The sequence below is a fragment of the Lissotriton vulgaris genome, chromosome 8, assembly GCF_964263255.1.
Source record: "Lissotriton vulgaris chromosome 8, aLisVul1.2, whole genome shotgun sequence".
NCBI classification, from domain to species: Eukaryota; Metazoa; Chordata; class Amphibia; order Caudata; family Salamandridae; genus Lissotriton; species Lissotriton vulgaris.
Genome location: NC_141696.1, coordinates 827554881 through 827572416, shown reverse-complemented (window position 1 = coordinate 827572416; position 17536 = coordinate 827554881). Strand labels below are relative to the sequence as shown.

The following is a 17536-nucleotide window of genomic DNA, read 5'->3' as shown; positions in this document are numbered from 1 at the left end:
CTTAGGTAAAAGTCTTATATGGAAAATACTGATGCCAATAGCTGGAATAGGTTTGATTGTTCTGATCATATTCATCTGTTGCAAATGCCAGAAATGCAGAAAATATATAGTGAATAAAAGAGGAAAGCGAAAGGCTGAAGAATTAGAATTAGAAGAATTAAGAAACCAGATATATAAGAAAATAAAGAACAATCATACACACAGAGAGGCGGAGAGAAAGCTCAACAATAAGTTCACTGAGATTGAGATGGATGAATTGGATGAATGAAGTTGGCATCTGTTTTCATGTGTAGTGATGATAGTAAATATCATCAAAGAGGGGATTGATGGAGCAAGGATTCGCACGTAACGCGACTTGCTCTCTTTCATGAACCTCGCCTTAAATCATAACTGTACTAACTCTGATTGGTTGTCATTTATTTGTATTTCCCCAACACATGGGTGTCCCTAGGAGGCTTGCCTATGTGTTTTTCATCGTAATCAAGCTTGCACATTAATAAAATGGCCGCTTTGCAGAAATCCAGTCTGCGCATGCGTCGGTCATACCCATGTGATGTGACGCACTCGCAATCTGGAGGGAAAAGTTCGCACATGCGCAGTGGTGTTAAAATGGCCGCTTGTCACTAATCATGCTTCATGCTATCTTAAGCTGCTTTTGTCTATGCATCTTTTCTGCACTAACTCTTAATGCTATAAGTATTATAAAATAAGGGATTAAGAGTAGTTGGTCATGGTGTACAGTGTATTCATTTTATTCTGTGTTATTAATTTGTTTTCGCTTACTTTTCATGTACCGCGTAAATGAGGGCCTTGAAGTGGGGATGGGAACCATTTTGAAGCTGACGTATCCCTCATCACGTGATCAAAGATCTGGGACGTGCAGCAATGGAACCTGGCCAGTTGGCCATTGAAAAGGGGACTGTCCTTTCCAGGCGCACCTTTGCCCTTGAAGACCTGCTATTTTTACTCTGAAATGCGCAACAATGTTGCAAACCTTTTCTTCACTATTGTACTTTCCCACACGTATGCCTGGGAACCCAGATGCTAGGGGGAGGGTAATGTCACGTGAAATACGTAATAGAAATATAGGTGGTGACAAATGTCTTAAACCACCTCCCTTGACCAATCAGCAGATGGGACTTTGTCATTTTGCAACATTTATGGGTGGTCTTGGGGACTCAAAACAGTATATATAGCCTAGCTTAGCTTAGAGAAATTGTCCGACTTGTCCGAGTAGCAGACCTGTCACTGACCCTACGAACTCTATAGGTGCCTGATACAGAGTGCTGCGGAGCATTCTGCCTGAAACTTTCCACAAACTCCAAGGGGTGGAAATTAGTCCTAAGTGCTAAGCGAAGCACTTTGCTGGGAGATTCGAAAACCCAATCGGGGTTATTGGCGGATTCCGTGCAGAAGAGGGGGTAACGCTGGCGTTGCATCCGATGCTGTGAGGGGTTGGTCGTGCCTTGGTGAACCCAGTCCTGACCCAGACCTGAGGGGTATCCTGTCCTGACTGTCCATGAGCTGTACCTGCTCACCTTCTGGTATTCCCTGAATCCTTGAGGGTCCTTGTCCCGTTCTTTCCCAACTGACCCGTGGCCAGGGTTAGTCCTCATTCTCACCTAGGTAAATATTGGCATAGGTGTCTGTCTATACTATACCTTCAACTTTTCCTCCTCTGATTAAAGCAATCTTGCCTGTGATATTCTCCATTTCTCCTTTGAATGTAATTTTATGCAATTGATTATTAGTAAATGTTCCACTTTTACCCTTCCTATAGGACATTGTTAAATCCGACTGTTTATCTAGCTTGTTCCACTTATTCCCTTTCCCTTAGTATGGTTGCCCTGAAGTTAGAAAGATAGCATAAGGTTTAGGAAATAGTATAAAATTATTAGGTCGAACATTAGGTCTTCCTCACGTCCTTGCCCTAGATTAAACTGGATTAGATAAATGTCCATTATGATTCATGCCCTATAGTGTTCCCTTTTACTCTATGATACTCACCCTTATCCATAGTTACATTCTGGTTCTGATACTACTCATTGATGTATTACTTGGCATTTGCCTACTTGTAATGGCATTTTCGTTCTAAACTTATACTATATAAAACCCTTAAAACCATCAAGGTGTCTGTGGTCATTATACATTAAAGTAATATTAAAGGTATTAAATGTGTAAAATAGAATTTTCTCCTTTTTAGGAAAACCCTTATCACCTGTCCACTGCTAGCTCCTGATCCGTCAGGAGTAATGTGCCTGTGGTAAGTCAGGTACATGAATAGTGAGTGGTGTAAGAGTCGCCCACTACGATTACTGATAGTAGCGTGATAGAGGTTTCACCCGGTTCATTGCAAAACACTGTCATCATATGCACGCCAGGGCCCAGTGCGTGGAAAATTTGGAAATCTAAGTGACCCGGGTGACCCGCGCGCTCTATCACTAGGACTTGATTTACACAGTGAGTCTACTCAAAATGGAGGAAGGCATTAGGCTCAAAGTGCTACAGATTCGAAATCAGGACTTTGGTCTTCAGGAGTGGTTACAGAACAGCAGGTTATTAGGTGTATAGGTTATACAATGAAATCTATGCTGGCTAAAAAAACATTGTTACCTATTTACTTTGGACAATTATTTATATAACTGCATAAATACATACCTTTGAAATGTATATTTTAAAGGTTACAGTTGGTTCTGCCTATTTTAGAAATAAAAAGTGTGAGAGTCCCAAGTAGCTGAAAGGAAATAGCAAAAAGAAGATCTGCAAAGGTTAGGGAAAAAAGTGATGAGTGTAAAGTATGAAAGTTACGGTGCAAACAGGTAAGTAGGATTTATTCTTAACGAAACATTGCATGCATTAATAAATGCTTACTTACAAATATTTTTCCACCAATATATTTAGAAGTGCATCATACAGATTTTGAAATCTAGTATTTTTTCTGAGAAACAGTACATTAATTAAAAAAATATTATGAACACATCCTGAACAAAGTTGGCTGACTGATGCACTTTTTGACATTTGAGCACTAAATATGCCACATTTATCAGTGCCTGGCATATGGAAAAGATAGCTGTGACAGACTTGATATTGAAATAAAACAACCCAAGAGTACGTGTTAAAATGTTCAGAAGCTTTCTATATACCCTGTCTTTCCAATGTGTAAGCAAATATGTTTTACCTTTTAAAGAGATTGAGACAATTTGTGAGGCTTAAATAGGGCGCATGATCCATTGAAGCTAGTGGAATAGCTGTTCTGTGGCCTTCTCTTTTAGTGTTAACGCAATCTTTTAGGTAAAGCTTCGAAGTTGAGTCTATGGAATCACATATGGCAACTAACACTGTGGGACTGGGCCTTTTGAAGTGCATGCTGCAGTTTTTGTTTAGCATTTCCAACACCGAGCCACCTGAGAAGGAGGACTCCCAGACCTGAACACGTTTTATAATTCTCCAGGGACTCAATAGTTCAACAAAAATATCATACTTAAACTTCTCTGAGGTCTCGTCTACGTCTACTCAAAATATTTCTCATTAACACTAAACTTGTTTCTAGACATTTGGCTCAGAACTGATACACATAGATACACGTGCATCATCAGAGGTATGCAAGCCTAAATCACTAATGCCCTCTATTAGAGCCAAGAAGGTAAGCTTCAAGCTGTGGTGGCAGAGCCACACCCGCCCGGCCCGCTGTGACACATCTGCCATGTATTAAATTCCCAGGCCACAAGTGGGGAGTTTTTGCCAAAAAAGATTGTGCTGGCAAAAGGACAGCACTTTTGGTGAAATAGCACACTGCTGGCCATCCAACCATACCATGGCTGCATGATGGGTCAGGTGACATTTAAAAAATAAAATTACAAGACAAATCCCCACAGTGGGGGGAGGCTGTTTTTGAAAAACGCTCAGTAATTCTCTGATGTGTTGGGAATTTTCTCCTTGAGTTAGAGGACCATTGATCCTCCCTACACCCCCCACCCCGTCCTGAATGCTGAGTACCCGCTGTACTGTACAGAAATACAATGGTTCCCCCACCTCTAAGTTGGAAGATGTGACACCTGCTGTTTTTTTGGTGATGTTCTGTTACTGATCAACTCTAAATGAGGCTTTTAGACCAAAGCTACATTCCAGAGCTTTATAACAATTTCGTTTTTAGATAGCCTTTTTCAAAAGAAAGTAATGTCAATTTCCCAATTCTGTTCCAGCACTTTCTCTCATACATTCCCAGGAGAGAGGCTATGTTGTCTGCCATATTTCCAAGGACAGAGGAAGTAGATCTGCTACGCAGCAACACACATAGGCACTTCAATGACATCTAGGGACATAGCACATTCAGCAATAAATGTTTTTTTTATTATTCTGTTCAAAATATTCTCCACTCCATTTCAGGAGACATCCTGTGTGATAAAGGTGAAAAGTACATACAAGTGAAATGGTAAACTAGAAACATAGAAAACCATATTACAACGCCAGGAAAGGTTCTTTATGTCACAACATTTTCTAACCTAGCTTATGCCATACACTCCCACACAATCTGCAGCTTTCCTTTAGTTTCCCAGAAGTATGGCTTCAGTATGTGGGTCTTCACATGTTTTAATGTATTTACAGTTTTTATAAAATGTCCAGGCGGGAATAGAGAAGCAGTGAGATTCAGAAACCAAGGACCAGAAATACATGAAATAGATGCTTTTAAAAGTCACTCGAGCCATCAAAATTGTTTTTCCTCCATTTTGGCTGCTGTCTTTCTTCTGTTTCTTACCCACGTGCACCGAGAGGATATCTTTGAAAACATGTGCAATGCTCATGTGGAAATGAATCAGCAGGCCCTCTTCCAAAACCATGGCAAAATACGTGAGTTACAGTACAGGGCCGTGGGTGTTTAAATCTATAACATTTATTTTGTGGCTGAGTTGGGAACGTTGTGGGATTGCTGAATTTGAAAACGGTTTAGTTGCATATCATTCACTGCGAGGCCTCGTCGCTAGTCTTGAAGTGCATCATTGTTCAAAGCTGAATAAATATCCCTCTCCTTTTAAAGGCCAGGTCTGAATTTTGGTGAGTCCAAAAGAGCAGGCTAACCCGGGGCAGTCTTTAGAGTGCTGCTAATGTGCATACTGTCGCTATGAAAGGAGCACGGTACTCCGTACCCAGTGAAGTCCTTGCCTCGTGTACTGAACCAGGTGCTCCATACTGCTGTGCAAGGTGACAGGCCCCATTAATGCGTCAAGGTCGTTGAAGAAATCTGTGGACCAAAAAGATAAATTATTGCTTCATATCAAGTTTTCAATAATTTTAAAACGAAGTCATGCATTATGTATTGGAGCCTAAGCAGTGTTTGAATTGAATGTTACTCCAGCAACAAGATATCAGCTTTCGGCTGAACATTAATGCAGGCTTCGGCACATTAATTCGGCTGAACACCAATATATCCAAATTGTCATCTTCTTGTGAGGTAAACTAGCTCGTCAAACGTGCAGTGCTTAATTTGTGAAATTAAAATAAGTGAAAGGGCCTAAAGATTTTATAAGGAGCTCACTGTTGATTGCAGTTTATGCCTCAATCCTCATCACCCTACATCTCTTGCTTCTTTATCTGAGTTTTGCAGGTTTTTTTCATCCATGCATTCTGTTTGTCACAGATTCACTTGTTTCTTTACCTCCTTTCCTTTTTTTCTGCCTTTTTAGGTCGAGTCTGGGCAGCGCATGCGCTGCTCTGCGAGGCATGCTGTTTTCGAGTATGGACTTGAAACTCTGGCCACTATCTGCTATATTTTTCACTGGCGTGTGTCATTGTTCTTTGTAAATGCTGGCTTCTGATTCGCTAATAGGCTTGTTAGTCCCTCCTTAGTACCGCCTTGTTTACATTTGTAACCTCCCATGAGGACTAACCCTTTAACTTCTATTGTTACATGGTACGTCTTATTTAGTCTGTAAGCACTATTTTCTTTAATGAGTTTCTCCCACTGCAGGCACAACATGTTTTCCTGCAACATTCAACGCACCATGTGTTCTTTCACTTTCCAGGCAACTTGGTGCACTGGCGGCGACTCGTTTGAAATGAAATAGGTCTTGCATTTACAAAAGTTTGAGCTACTGGTATTGTAATTATTTATGTGTTAATTATCAAAAAAGATAATTAAAAGATATTGCCATTTATAATGCCAATAGCTTACACTCTTGCAAATGTGAGACCTACTGCATTGCAAATGCTTGTTCTCTCTTCCTCTTGGTTAAGGTCTAATGTTCCTTAAAATTAGTGCTTGCCTCTTTCAACCTCTGCTACAAATAACCACTGCAAGCCTGATTGTAAAGTTCCGTAATGCTATTGACTGCACAAGGCCCCTACTTCTGCCGCTTCTCAGACATTTTATAAGACGTTTACAGAGGGACATGGGTGATGCTGTTGCAGGTATTCAGCCTGCAGTGAGGAGAGGGACAGTAGTTAGTAGGGAAACATTTACTACAATATTTTAACTGAAAAACTGGTATGTAGTTCTTTTAACAATAGTAAGAAATCTATTTCAGAGGGATTTTTAAAACCTCTTTTTATTGTTTCAGTCATGTGGTATACATTTAATGGTGCACTGTTGTACATTTGGAATACGTTCCTTGATAACGAGTATACATAAACATTATGGAAATTATGTTCTTCTATCATAAACAAATATGGCAACTAAACAATCACACAGACAGGTTTTTCCCACCTTTTTATCAGGAAATCTTTTCCGCTACGGGTCTCAGTATTAGTATTTGCATAGGCTGTTAGGGATGCAGGTGTCAAGGGGGATACCAATCTGCGTTTACTACTTAGGTTCAAGGCGGTCTCCTTTTGTAGTGTCTTGATCATTTTCTGCAGACTCAATAGAGATCTCGCTTTGGGACCTGGGTGAGTTAGACTATTCAATGAAGGTTTGGGTCACTACCTTCTGAGGTTCCGTGACAATTGTAAGTGATGTTTATGACTCGCACGAATATGGTCGAGTCTGGTATCTATGAACCGCAAATGACGAGTTTAGTGGGTGTACGTGTTTTCGCTGTGCTAACCTAAACCGTTCGTTTGTTTCGTGGGTTTCTTCATCTGAACCCACGGGTTCCATCTAAGATACGGCATCCATTTTGTTTCTTGCCCTCAAGTAGCCAGCGAACGGACGCTGTCCGCTTCGCGACCCTGGGATTCCCAAACTCTTGCGGAAGACACGTGTTCCTTTGAAGGTGTCTTCATGATGAGGGGGATGGGACTGTAAGGCAGATGGCCCCGCTCGAGGCTCATCTTGTCGTGCCGGTCTATTGTCTTAGTTGTGCATTCATTAGGCACGTCCCCTTTGATGCCTGCAACTCGTGTTTCCTGATACCACCCCTTTTACACCCTTTTCGATCTGTTCACTGTCCTCGTCTTCCTCTGCACCTGTTTCTGTCTCTTCCTTGATTCGTTTACTGCCGAACGGAATGTACTAATGGTGGGAAGATGTACTTTTACAGTTGGGAACTGCCAAATGCTACTGTAATTATGTTCCGGGCCCTGAATACATGAAAGCGACCCCTCATGATCTTTACGATGGGAACCAGGTTGTAATCTTTTGTACACCATGTTATCCTATGCTCGAAAACTGTATAAGAAGAGCGATCCACAGATACAAGTTGAATCAGACTCCGTGAACTTACATGCTATGTACTTCTCGTGACTTCTGTGTTCCCTGCAGTAATAAACCTTGAATCTTTGACGCCGAAGGAAGTGTCCCGTGTCTCTGTTATTTGTACGCCGGAACAGGTTACCCACGAAGGTTTTAGGTGTTATCCCTGGCACCGCTGGGTCTTAGAAAAACCCAGTCCTTCAGTTGGCGCCCAGCGTGGGGCTGCATCAGTGGTACCGGTCCAAAGCCCGACGATCGTGAGGAACTTCGTGTGAAATCTCCGAGGGAAGGTGCACCCCGCTTCATCGATCCTGTTGTCGAAACAAGTGGCCCGACGACTTTTCCCGCGAAGATCCCCGCCTCCTGACGGCTGCGACGGACTGCTGCCCTGACTGTAGACCTGTTTTGGCGCCTGGCGTAGACCTTGGTACAGCGAGACGATTGACGGGCCTTCCTGGTGACGCCATTGATCTTTGAGTTAAGTATTTGTGGGTCGCACCCAGAGTCCTTTGTTGTGGGTGCTTGGTTGTTGCATGGTTCCATTGCATTTGTGGTTCTTAGTATTTTGTTCTTTGTTGTGATATTTGACGTCTGCAGTCGCCAAAAACCGAGGGTTTTTGCTCTTTGCAGGGACATTGTACTCCTATAACCCTTGACGCTTGTGAAACTCGGTTAGTGTGCACAATGCCTGGCCGTAGTACTTTGTTCAGTTGCTTTAGAGGTTGTGGTGCGGATTCCCGACTGGAGGACTCGTGTCCGATACCTCCGGTTGGAACTCCTACTTACGAATTGTACAGTCGACACGGTTTGGGTCCAATTACATTTAATGAATGTTGGGTTCGTTACACTAAAAAAGACGGTGTCCTTAGTTGGCCACCTCATGGTAGTTTTGAGGCCCCGATTTTAGATAATCTTGAAGCTAAATTGTTCCAAAGAAAAGCAAGGCCGGCCATGTTTGATTCCTTTCGGTTGTGGCGTAAAGAAGCCAAGCAGAAAGAAATCAAGCAGATTAAACGTAATAAGAGAGAAGGGATTGTTACAACGGTAAGAAACGCAGAGCAGTTCCAGCGAGATAAGGAGGAAAAGGAAAAGGAAGTTTTCGATAGATTGCAGCGCATGACTATAGATAAGTGTTACCCCGTTTTACCGACGGGTACGGATAAGAAGGAGGAAGTAGTAGAGGACCCCTTGTTGTCCTATCTCTTGAAGTCACCACCTCCGTATGCACAGGGTACCGCAGTTCCTGTGGTTCCCCCTGTCCCTGTTCCTCCACCTGCTCCTGTTCCTGTACCGCAACCTGTTCCCGTTCTTCAACCTGTTCCTGCTCCTCTACCTGCTCCCGTCCCTACTGCTCCCCCGCTTGTACTTCCCCATACTCCTGCTCCCGCTACTCCTACTGTTCTGGTTACTCCTGCTGTCCCTTCTGTTCCCGACACTTCTTTTGTTACCCCGTTGTGTTACTCTACTACCCCATCTGCTCCACGTCGTGTCCCTTCTGTTGCTGCTAACTTCTTCACTTCTCTTGGACCGATTCTTGAGTCCGCTGGTTCTGATGGTCCCCAAAGACGAAGTCAGCTTCCTGGTAGTAGGGAACGTGACTCGCTATATAATATGGCGATGGGTTGGATTAGATACCCCCTTAGGAATCCTCCACGTGTGGTGCTTGATACGTTCTCTCAATTCAACAAACCGACACAGAGGTTCGTGTTTGAGGAAATGTGCAAGCTTTTACGCGATCAAATATCGGCTGATGCGTCCGATGATGTAATGACTGCTCTAACTAATCTTCAGCTCCAGTTTGCGAGCGGAATAATGGTGGGTAGCAATGTTCGACGTGCTGTCGAGCAGTTGCTATCTTTTCGTCCTTCTATAATGCCTCGGGCATTGTTTTTAGAAGACATTGAGGAACCGCCAGCAGCGCCTGGTCAGTATCCCATGCGCGAAGTTCCACCGGTGTGGATGCCAGGTAATCCTAATGCTAATCCCATTATTCCGCCATATTTTCAGAGGGTGTGGATACATCTTCCGTGGAAACGGTCAGAAGTTTTGCAGGTAAAGCAATCTTTGCCTGACCCTCGCAAAAACCCTGCAGGGTACTATAAAGAATTGTCTCAGCTCGTGGATGCGACGGTAATGAATCTTGCCGACATTGATATGCTGTTTGGCAATGTTGTACTGCAACCGGTATGGGCAAAGATTCGTCAGGAAGACCATGCGGCAGAATTAGGCGGTGACTGGCCTGCACTCCTTGCTGCGGATGCCTTACAAGTTGGTGGGGCTAAGCCCAAACAGCTGATTGCTAATCTCCCTCAGAGAATAATAACTCTTATGAAAACGCTTATGCCAGCTATGAAGGTGAACTGGGACAAGTTGTCCGCTTGCAAGCAAAAGAAGGATGAGAGTGTCTCTGATTTCTTTACGAGATTTGAGGAGGCATTCATTGATCACAGTGGTCAAGATATGGGCACTGAGGGAGGTCAGAGATTGTTTGTGGACAAGTTTGTATCGAATTTGTTGCCTGACTTAAGCAACAAATTACGGAATTCAGAGAGTGCATGGGCTGTTTCCACTTCTGCTCAGATATTGGCTACGGCCCAATATTATGAGAATAGAGAGAAAGAGGAAAATGATTGTGCCGATAAAAAGACGAAAGAACTCAAAACGAAAGTGTTGTTGCAACAAGCGTATCCTCCACGTTCGAATCAGAATGATTCGCAACAGCGGAATCGATCGCAATCTCAGTCGAATAGGTCGCAATCACGAAATGACTCCTCTTCGCAGAGATCTACGTTGGGGTACAATCAGTTTGCCTATTGTAGGGGAGAGGGTCATTTGAAATTCGATTGTCCAGTTTTGCGTGATCGGAATAGTGGTAATTCATCTAGAGGAGGTCGTAGTGGTCCTCAACAGGCATCACGTGGTAGAGGTCGCGGTGCTCAAAATGATCGTTCTAATAATTCTTCTGATTCTAATAATTGTTTCGATCAGCGTGGATCGTCGCAAGGAAGATCTGCGCAGTACAATGTAGATGATTATTACGTCGATCAGGGCACTGACGACGGTAATTACTAGGACAGCCATAGACAAGGAGAGGGAGTAGTATCAGATCCGGTTGATCAGAGAGGGCCTTACGTCGCAGTTGCCACCTCGGGCGTCGTTGAGCCTTTTCTGTTGGACACTGGTGCAGCGAAAAGTTCCATCATGCATTCGAAACTCCCTGGCGCACCTTTGTCTGGCTTAACAAATGTTTCCGTTGGATTCTCTGGCGCCCCTGTTAGCAATCCGTTTTCGCGCCCTTTGCCTCTTGCAATTGGGCCTCGTGAGCTGAAAGCTCCTTTGATTTTGACTACTGGTTGTGGTGAAAATCTGCTGGGCCTGGATTTGCTAAAACGTCTGTATGCGACTTTGTATTGTTCTCCTGCGGGAGTAAAGCTTACATTGGGTGAGAAAGTTGTCTCTCCTATGTACTTATCCATCGACAAGCTCCCACCGGAATTGAGTTCTCTTCCTGCATCTTTGTGGGCAACGGGTCCCAATGACGTGGGCCTGCTTGACATCTCCCCTTATGTTGTTCATCTGAAATCTAATGTGCGTTTGCCACGTATTCCCCAGTATCGTATCTCCCTTGATGGTGAGCGAGCGCTGTTAGCAATCATCTATGATTTGATTGAGAAAGATGTTATCGAGGAGACTCGGGGAAACGTGTGCAATAGCCCTGTGCTGCCCATTCTGAAGCGCACCGATCCATCAAAGCCTCCTGTTTATCGTTTTGTCATCGATTTACGGGAGGTGAATAACATTGTGATTCCTCAGTTCCCTGTGGTGCCCGATATAACGGCTCTACTGACTCTGATTCCAGCCTCTGCATCTTGGTTCTCAGTGATCGATCTGAAGAATGCTTTCTTCAGCATTCCGATTGCTGAGGAGAGTAGGGACCTTTTCGGTTTCTCTCTTGGTGGCCGCAGCTTTAGGTTTAAACGCGCTCCTCAGGGCTACTGTGAGAGTCCATCGATATACAGCCAAGCCTTGAAGAGCCAACTTGATGCGTTCTTGTTGCCGGCCGGTGCGGCCTTGATCCAATATGTCGATGACTTATTGGTGGCTGCGGACACTCAGGACATTTGCTAAATCGCAACGGTGTCGCTGTTAAGGCATCTCTGTGACTTACATCACAAGGTGTCACCTTCTAAACTGCAATATTGTTGTCAAGAAGTAACCTATCTAGGTCACTTATTGTCAAAGGAGGGAAGACGGTTGACCCCAGAAAGAATTGCAGCGATTGCTCGAATGACTGTGCCAACAACTCAGAGAGATGTGCGTGCCTTTTTAGGTATCACGTCATACTGCAGGCAATGGATTCCAAATTTTTCATTGCTAGCTAAACCATTGGTGGCTCTTACGTGCAAGGATGTTCCAACTCCTTTACCATGGACGGAAGAGTGTCAGAAAAGTTTTTCTGAATTACGTGATGCGTTGTGTTCGGCCCCTGTGTTAGGTACTCCTGACTACAGTAAGCCGTTTACACTATACGTTCACGAGAGGGAAGGTTGTGCGTTGAGTGTCTTAACGCAACAATTCGGTGGTAAGCAGCGTCCATGTGCATATTTTTCCTCGACCTTGGACCCAGTAGCTAGAGCATTGCCGAGTTGTTTGAGAGCAACGGCGGCAGCTGCGGTGTCCATCCGACAATCTGCAGGATTGGTCATGGATAATATGCTCACGGTGATGGTTCCGCATGCAGTTGACACTCTCTTGAATCGTACGAAAACCCAACACCTAATGAGTGCAAGGTTGTCTGGGTATGAGTTGACGCTTTTGGCAAGTCACATTCAAATAAAACGTTGTGATGTCCTGAATCCGGCGACTTTGTTGCCAATCAGTATGGAATCAGAAGAGGTAGCACCTCATGAGTGCTACTTACAAACTGAGGAGGAAACAAAAGGTCGTGTGGACCTGAAAAATACTCCATTGGAAGACCCCGATGGGACCTTGTATGTGGATGGGTCGTGTTTTAAGTTGCCGAATGGTGATGTGACGACTGCGTATGCTGTGGTGACGTTGAGTACAGTTGTGGAGACTGCAAGATTGAATCAGAATTCTGCACAGGCGGCAGAGCTGATTGCCTTGACTAGAGCGTGTGTGTTGTCGAAAGGGAAACGGGTGAATGTGTTTACGGACAGCCAGTATGCATTTGGTGTTGCTCATAGCTTTGGACGCTTGTGGAGAGAGAGAGGTTTTATGACGTCGCATGGTACAAAGATTCAGCATGGACAGCTTGTGAATGATCTCTTGGATGCACTTACATTGCCTAAGCAGGTGGCGATTATTAAATGTAGTGCACACCGTAAGGTGACGGATGATGTTGGTCGTGGCAATGCGCTCGCTGATGAGATTGCTAAAGAGACTGCCAGGAACCTTAGCACTAAAATGTATGTGACGAGTTCGGTAAGGTGGCCTGCAGAAACTGGTATGTGTGAGGACACTATCGAGAGTGTGAAAGCGATTCAGAATGAGGCCACCGAGACTGAAAAGACGAAGTGGAAAGAGAGTACGGGAAAGTTGGATGCGAATGGCTGTTGGATTGATTTGTCGGAGAATAAGAGATGGATGTTGCCGGATGCGTATGTGCTGGCTGTTGTGACGATGGCACAGGGCTTGGCACATATTAGTGCGAAAGGTATTTGCAAGTTGTTGTCCCCTGTATGGAAGAATGATGGTATTACTAAGTGTGCTGAGAGATTGGTCAAGAATTGTATGATATGTATGATGTACAATCCTGGTAAGGGAACTCCTACACCTCCTGGCCATTTTGCTCCCCCTTCATGTCCCTTTGAGGTGCTTCAGTTAGACTTCATCCATATGGAGCGATGCAATAACTTGAAATACGTTTTAGTTGTGGTTTGCGCATTCTCCTGATGGATTGAAGCCTACCCTCTCAAAGACAACACTGCTCTGTCCACTGCAAAAATACTACTGAAGGAATATTTTCCTCGGTATGGAATGCCACGGGTTGTATTGTCTGATAACGGAAGTGAGTTTGTGGGGAGTGTGATGAAGAATGTGTGTAAGGGCCTTGGAATTACACAGAAATTCCACAGCGCCAATCATCCCCAGTCAGCAGGTTTGGTTGAAGGGTATACTGGTACCCTTAAATTGAAACTAGCGAAGATTCAGGCTACGACTGGTCTCTCGTGGCCTGACGCTTTGCCTTTAGCTCTTCTGTCAACAAGGTCGACTGTACACTCCCGAGTAGGGCTCAGTCCCTATGAGATTGTGTTCGGCCGCCCTGCCAATGTTTGGGGGGTCCCTAGACCCAGTGTGTTCTCCGATCTTGAATACCCAATGTTGATCTATTATCTTCATGATCTGACTGCTAAACTGAGGTTAATTCACCAACAGGTCTTTGAAGCACTGCCGACGCAGACGGAGGGTCCAGGCCACCAGCTCCAGCCCGGAGACTGGGTGGTGACGAGGAATTTTGGCCGGAAGCGCAACTTAGAGCCTCGTTTTACCGGACCCTACCAAGTGCTCCTTGCCACGAGGACTGCTGTTCGTTTGGAAGGGCGTAAGAACTGGGTGCATGCCACCCATACCAAAAAGGTACCTATACCTTTACCAGCAGACTCGTGGATGAGGAAGGGCATCGCCTCGTCTGAAGGTGAAATTGTGCCGAACTTTGTTCCATTCAGCGACGCTCAGCCTGTCGGAGATACCTCGGTGCAGCAGAACGATATTGTTGAACATTTGTCATCACAGAATTCAAGATCTGAACAATTGACTGGTCAACAGAACTCTGTCTCATCATCGGATCAACTGTTTCACGAACAGACTCGTCCTGGGAGAAGCCAATATTTTCTTCGATCCAATACTAGAGACTAATAAAAGAATATTTTTGCTTTCTCCCCTGACATCCACGTTACCCCATTGCCACTATCCAGTCTGAACACACTTGCATAATTGTGATTTTGTAAATTTTGAGTCTTTTTCCACATATGTGTTTTTACTTCCACAGCTAACAGATTTTGTATATATTGTTGATTAAAAATACCTTACATCCGGGTGGACCGTAGGGCCGCGCGGGTACTTCCTTCTGGTTAGTAGGTCTTGACACTAGGTCGGAGACCGTCGATTCCTTGGAACTCCTGGGAATTGACTACTGCTACACAGAACGAAGTGTGTCAAGAACAGTGCGGACGGTTTTAGAGGATGGCTTTCTCGAAGCTGTCGGAATTGGAAAAAGCTCAGGCCCAAAGATTCGAACTGCGCAAAATTGCACGTACAAAATGCTTCATGTTCCAGGTGTTCCTTCTGTTCTTAACTGTTTCCTCGTTATTGGTAGGTGAGGTGTATTATATGATACAGTCATTGTTGCCTTCTGCCTCACCTACCCCTTCTTCTGAACCTAAACCTATCTCCACTGTTTCTCCGCATTCCTTCCACATCCTACCCCAACACGAGCAGGTTAGACGTGCGGAATTCATGAACAATTCCTTCGTTCAGCTCCTTCATCAGCATCAGTTGGTGATGAACACTACCAATTGTTGGGTGTGTGGGTTAATGCCACATACCACGGATAAGGGAATTCCGTACTTGGTCCTTCCTTATAGTTCCCAGGGTTCAGCTCGAGCATTCCAAACCATGTTTCGAAGTGCACTAGATTCTTACCCCAATCGAGAGCCACGTTCTCCACACTTTGGTCCCGGTCCGTACCATAAGCCTTTGGCAATAGCGATTGCTGATTTAGATAGGGATATCTATGAGCCGTCGCTCATCCCAGAGGAAGAGGTGCGAGCATATAGGGATCTCAGTGAGGTTGAGTATAGTGCGCTCGTGGGCGAAAGACAGCTCAAAAGCTCGTCTCCAATATGGATCGTACCCCACCTTGGTAATTTCTGTCTAAAAGGTCGTGGCCGAAGCCCGAGAGCTCACCTCGGGGAGAGTGCTTGCTCTGAGACATATGTCCTACCAATGATCTCTTCCCCTGTTCTCCTGACTGCTAAGGGTACGTACTTTGTCTGTTACGACCGTGCATATACATGGTTGCCCCTTGACTTTGCGGGCACCTGTTATATTGCAAACTTGTTGCCACCGACTTTTACAGTCGCCTCCGATTACCACAAGACCAGAGTTGTGAGGGGTGTGATTAGCAAAGAGGACACTGCCGGTCAAGAGGCAGGAGACTTTTTCAAGGGTTTCTTGCCGTTTTGGGGGCCTATGATCAATAGTAGGAACCTGAGACAGTAGACTCGAGTGGTGGAATCGACAGCTAACATCACTGCCAGTGCCCTTGGTAATATCACAGCAGAGCTTCAGGCGGATAGGCTTATGACGTTACAAAATCGTATGGTTTTAGACGTTGTCTTAGCAGATCGAGGTGGAGTATGTAAGGTGATCCATTCGAGCTGTTGTATTTTCATCCCAGACAATGCTCCGACTGTCTATCAAGCCATCTCGAAGTTGCATAAGATCTCTGAGTCCATACACGTGGACGTAGGGGATTGGACGCTACTCGGGTGGTTTTGGAGCCTAATGTCGACTTGGGGTTGGAAGATTCTGATGATCATCGGGGTTGTTGTAGCATTCCTGTTCACGTTTTGTCTTTGTGTGCAGTGTGGTCCTGCCTTATGTGGCCTCTGTGCTACGACGTGTATGAGGCAGCCGCCTGTTACCAAAGGAACTCTGATGGCTAGAATTATGTTGCAGCAGCATCTAGATGGTCTGATCAATATCGAGATCGATTTTGATTCCGATTAGTGCTTGCCTACATGAGGACAAAAGGAGCGTCTGAGGTTCCGTGACAATTGTAAGTGGTGTTTTTGACTCGCACGAATATGGTCGAGTCTGGTATCTATGAACCGCAAATGACGAGTTTAGTGGGTGTACGTGTTTTCGCTGTGCTAACCTAAACCGTTCGTTTGTTTCGTGGGTTTCTTCATCTGAACGCACGGGTTCCATCTTAGATACGGCATCCATTTTGTTTCTTTCCCTCAAGTAGCCAGCGAACGGACGCTGTCCGCTTCGCGACCCTGGGATTCCCAAACTCTTGTGGAAAACACGTGTTCCTTTGAAGGTGTCTTCATGATGAGGGGGATGGCACTGTAAGGCAGATGGCCCCGCTCGAGGCTCATCTTGTCGTGCCGGTCTATTGTCTTAGTTGTGCATTCATTAGGCACGTCCCCTTTGATGCCTGCAACTCGTGTTTCCTGATACCACCCCTTTTACACTCTTTTCGATCTGTTCACTGTCCTCGTCTTCCTCTGCACCTGTTTCTGTCTCTTCCTTGATTCGTTTACTGCCGAACGGAATGTACTAATGGTGGGAAGATGTACTTTTACAGTTGGGAACTGCCAAATGCTACTGTAATTATGTTCCGGGCCCTGAATACATGAAAGCGACCCCTCATGATCTTTACGATGGGAACCAGGTTGTAATCTTTTGTACACCATGTTATCCTATGCTCGAAAACTGTATAAGAAGAGCGATCCACAGATACAAGTTGAATCAGACTCCGTGAACTTACATGCTATGTACTTCTCGTGACTTCTGTGTTCCCTGCAGTAATAAACCTCGAATCTTTGACGCCGAAGGAAGTGTCCCGTGTCTCTGTTATTTGTATGCCGGAACAGGTTACCCACGAAGGTTTTAGGTGTTATCCCTGGCACCGCTGGGTCTTAGAAAAACCCAGTCCTTCACTTCCACATATCAGAAAGAGGCCATCTGTGTAATCCACTCGCCTCTTCTTGTGACAGCGACTTCTTCTGCTTTAGCCCTGTATTCTACCTCTGTTTGCCATCTAAGGTAGGTAGGGCCTCCTCTTGCCTTCCATGACCTAGCAATCTGCTTCCTAGCAAGTGCAAGGCGGAGGTCTATCTGTTTATTGTCCATTTCCTTTACTTTTAGTTGATAAAA

General features: G+C 44.8%; 1 protein-coding gene across 1 annotated transcript in view; it reads right to left on the bottom strand.

The window, feature by feature from the left end:
• Positions 1-4322: 4322 nt before the first annotated feature.
• The window catches only part of AFF3 (ALF transcription elongation factor 3), a 2122574-nt gene continuing 2109360 nt past the window's right edge, over positions 4323-17536 (bottom strand). Inside the window, exon 21 of the mRNA XM_086936175.1 lies at positions 4323-5239. Within this exon, the coding sequence (XP_086792301.1) occupies positions 5118-5239 (122 nt within the window). The 3' untranslated portion in view covers positions 4323-5117. The remainder of the gene's footprint in view (positions 5240-17536) is intronic.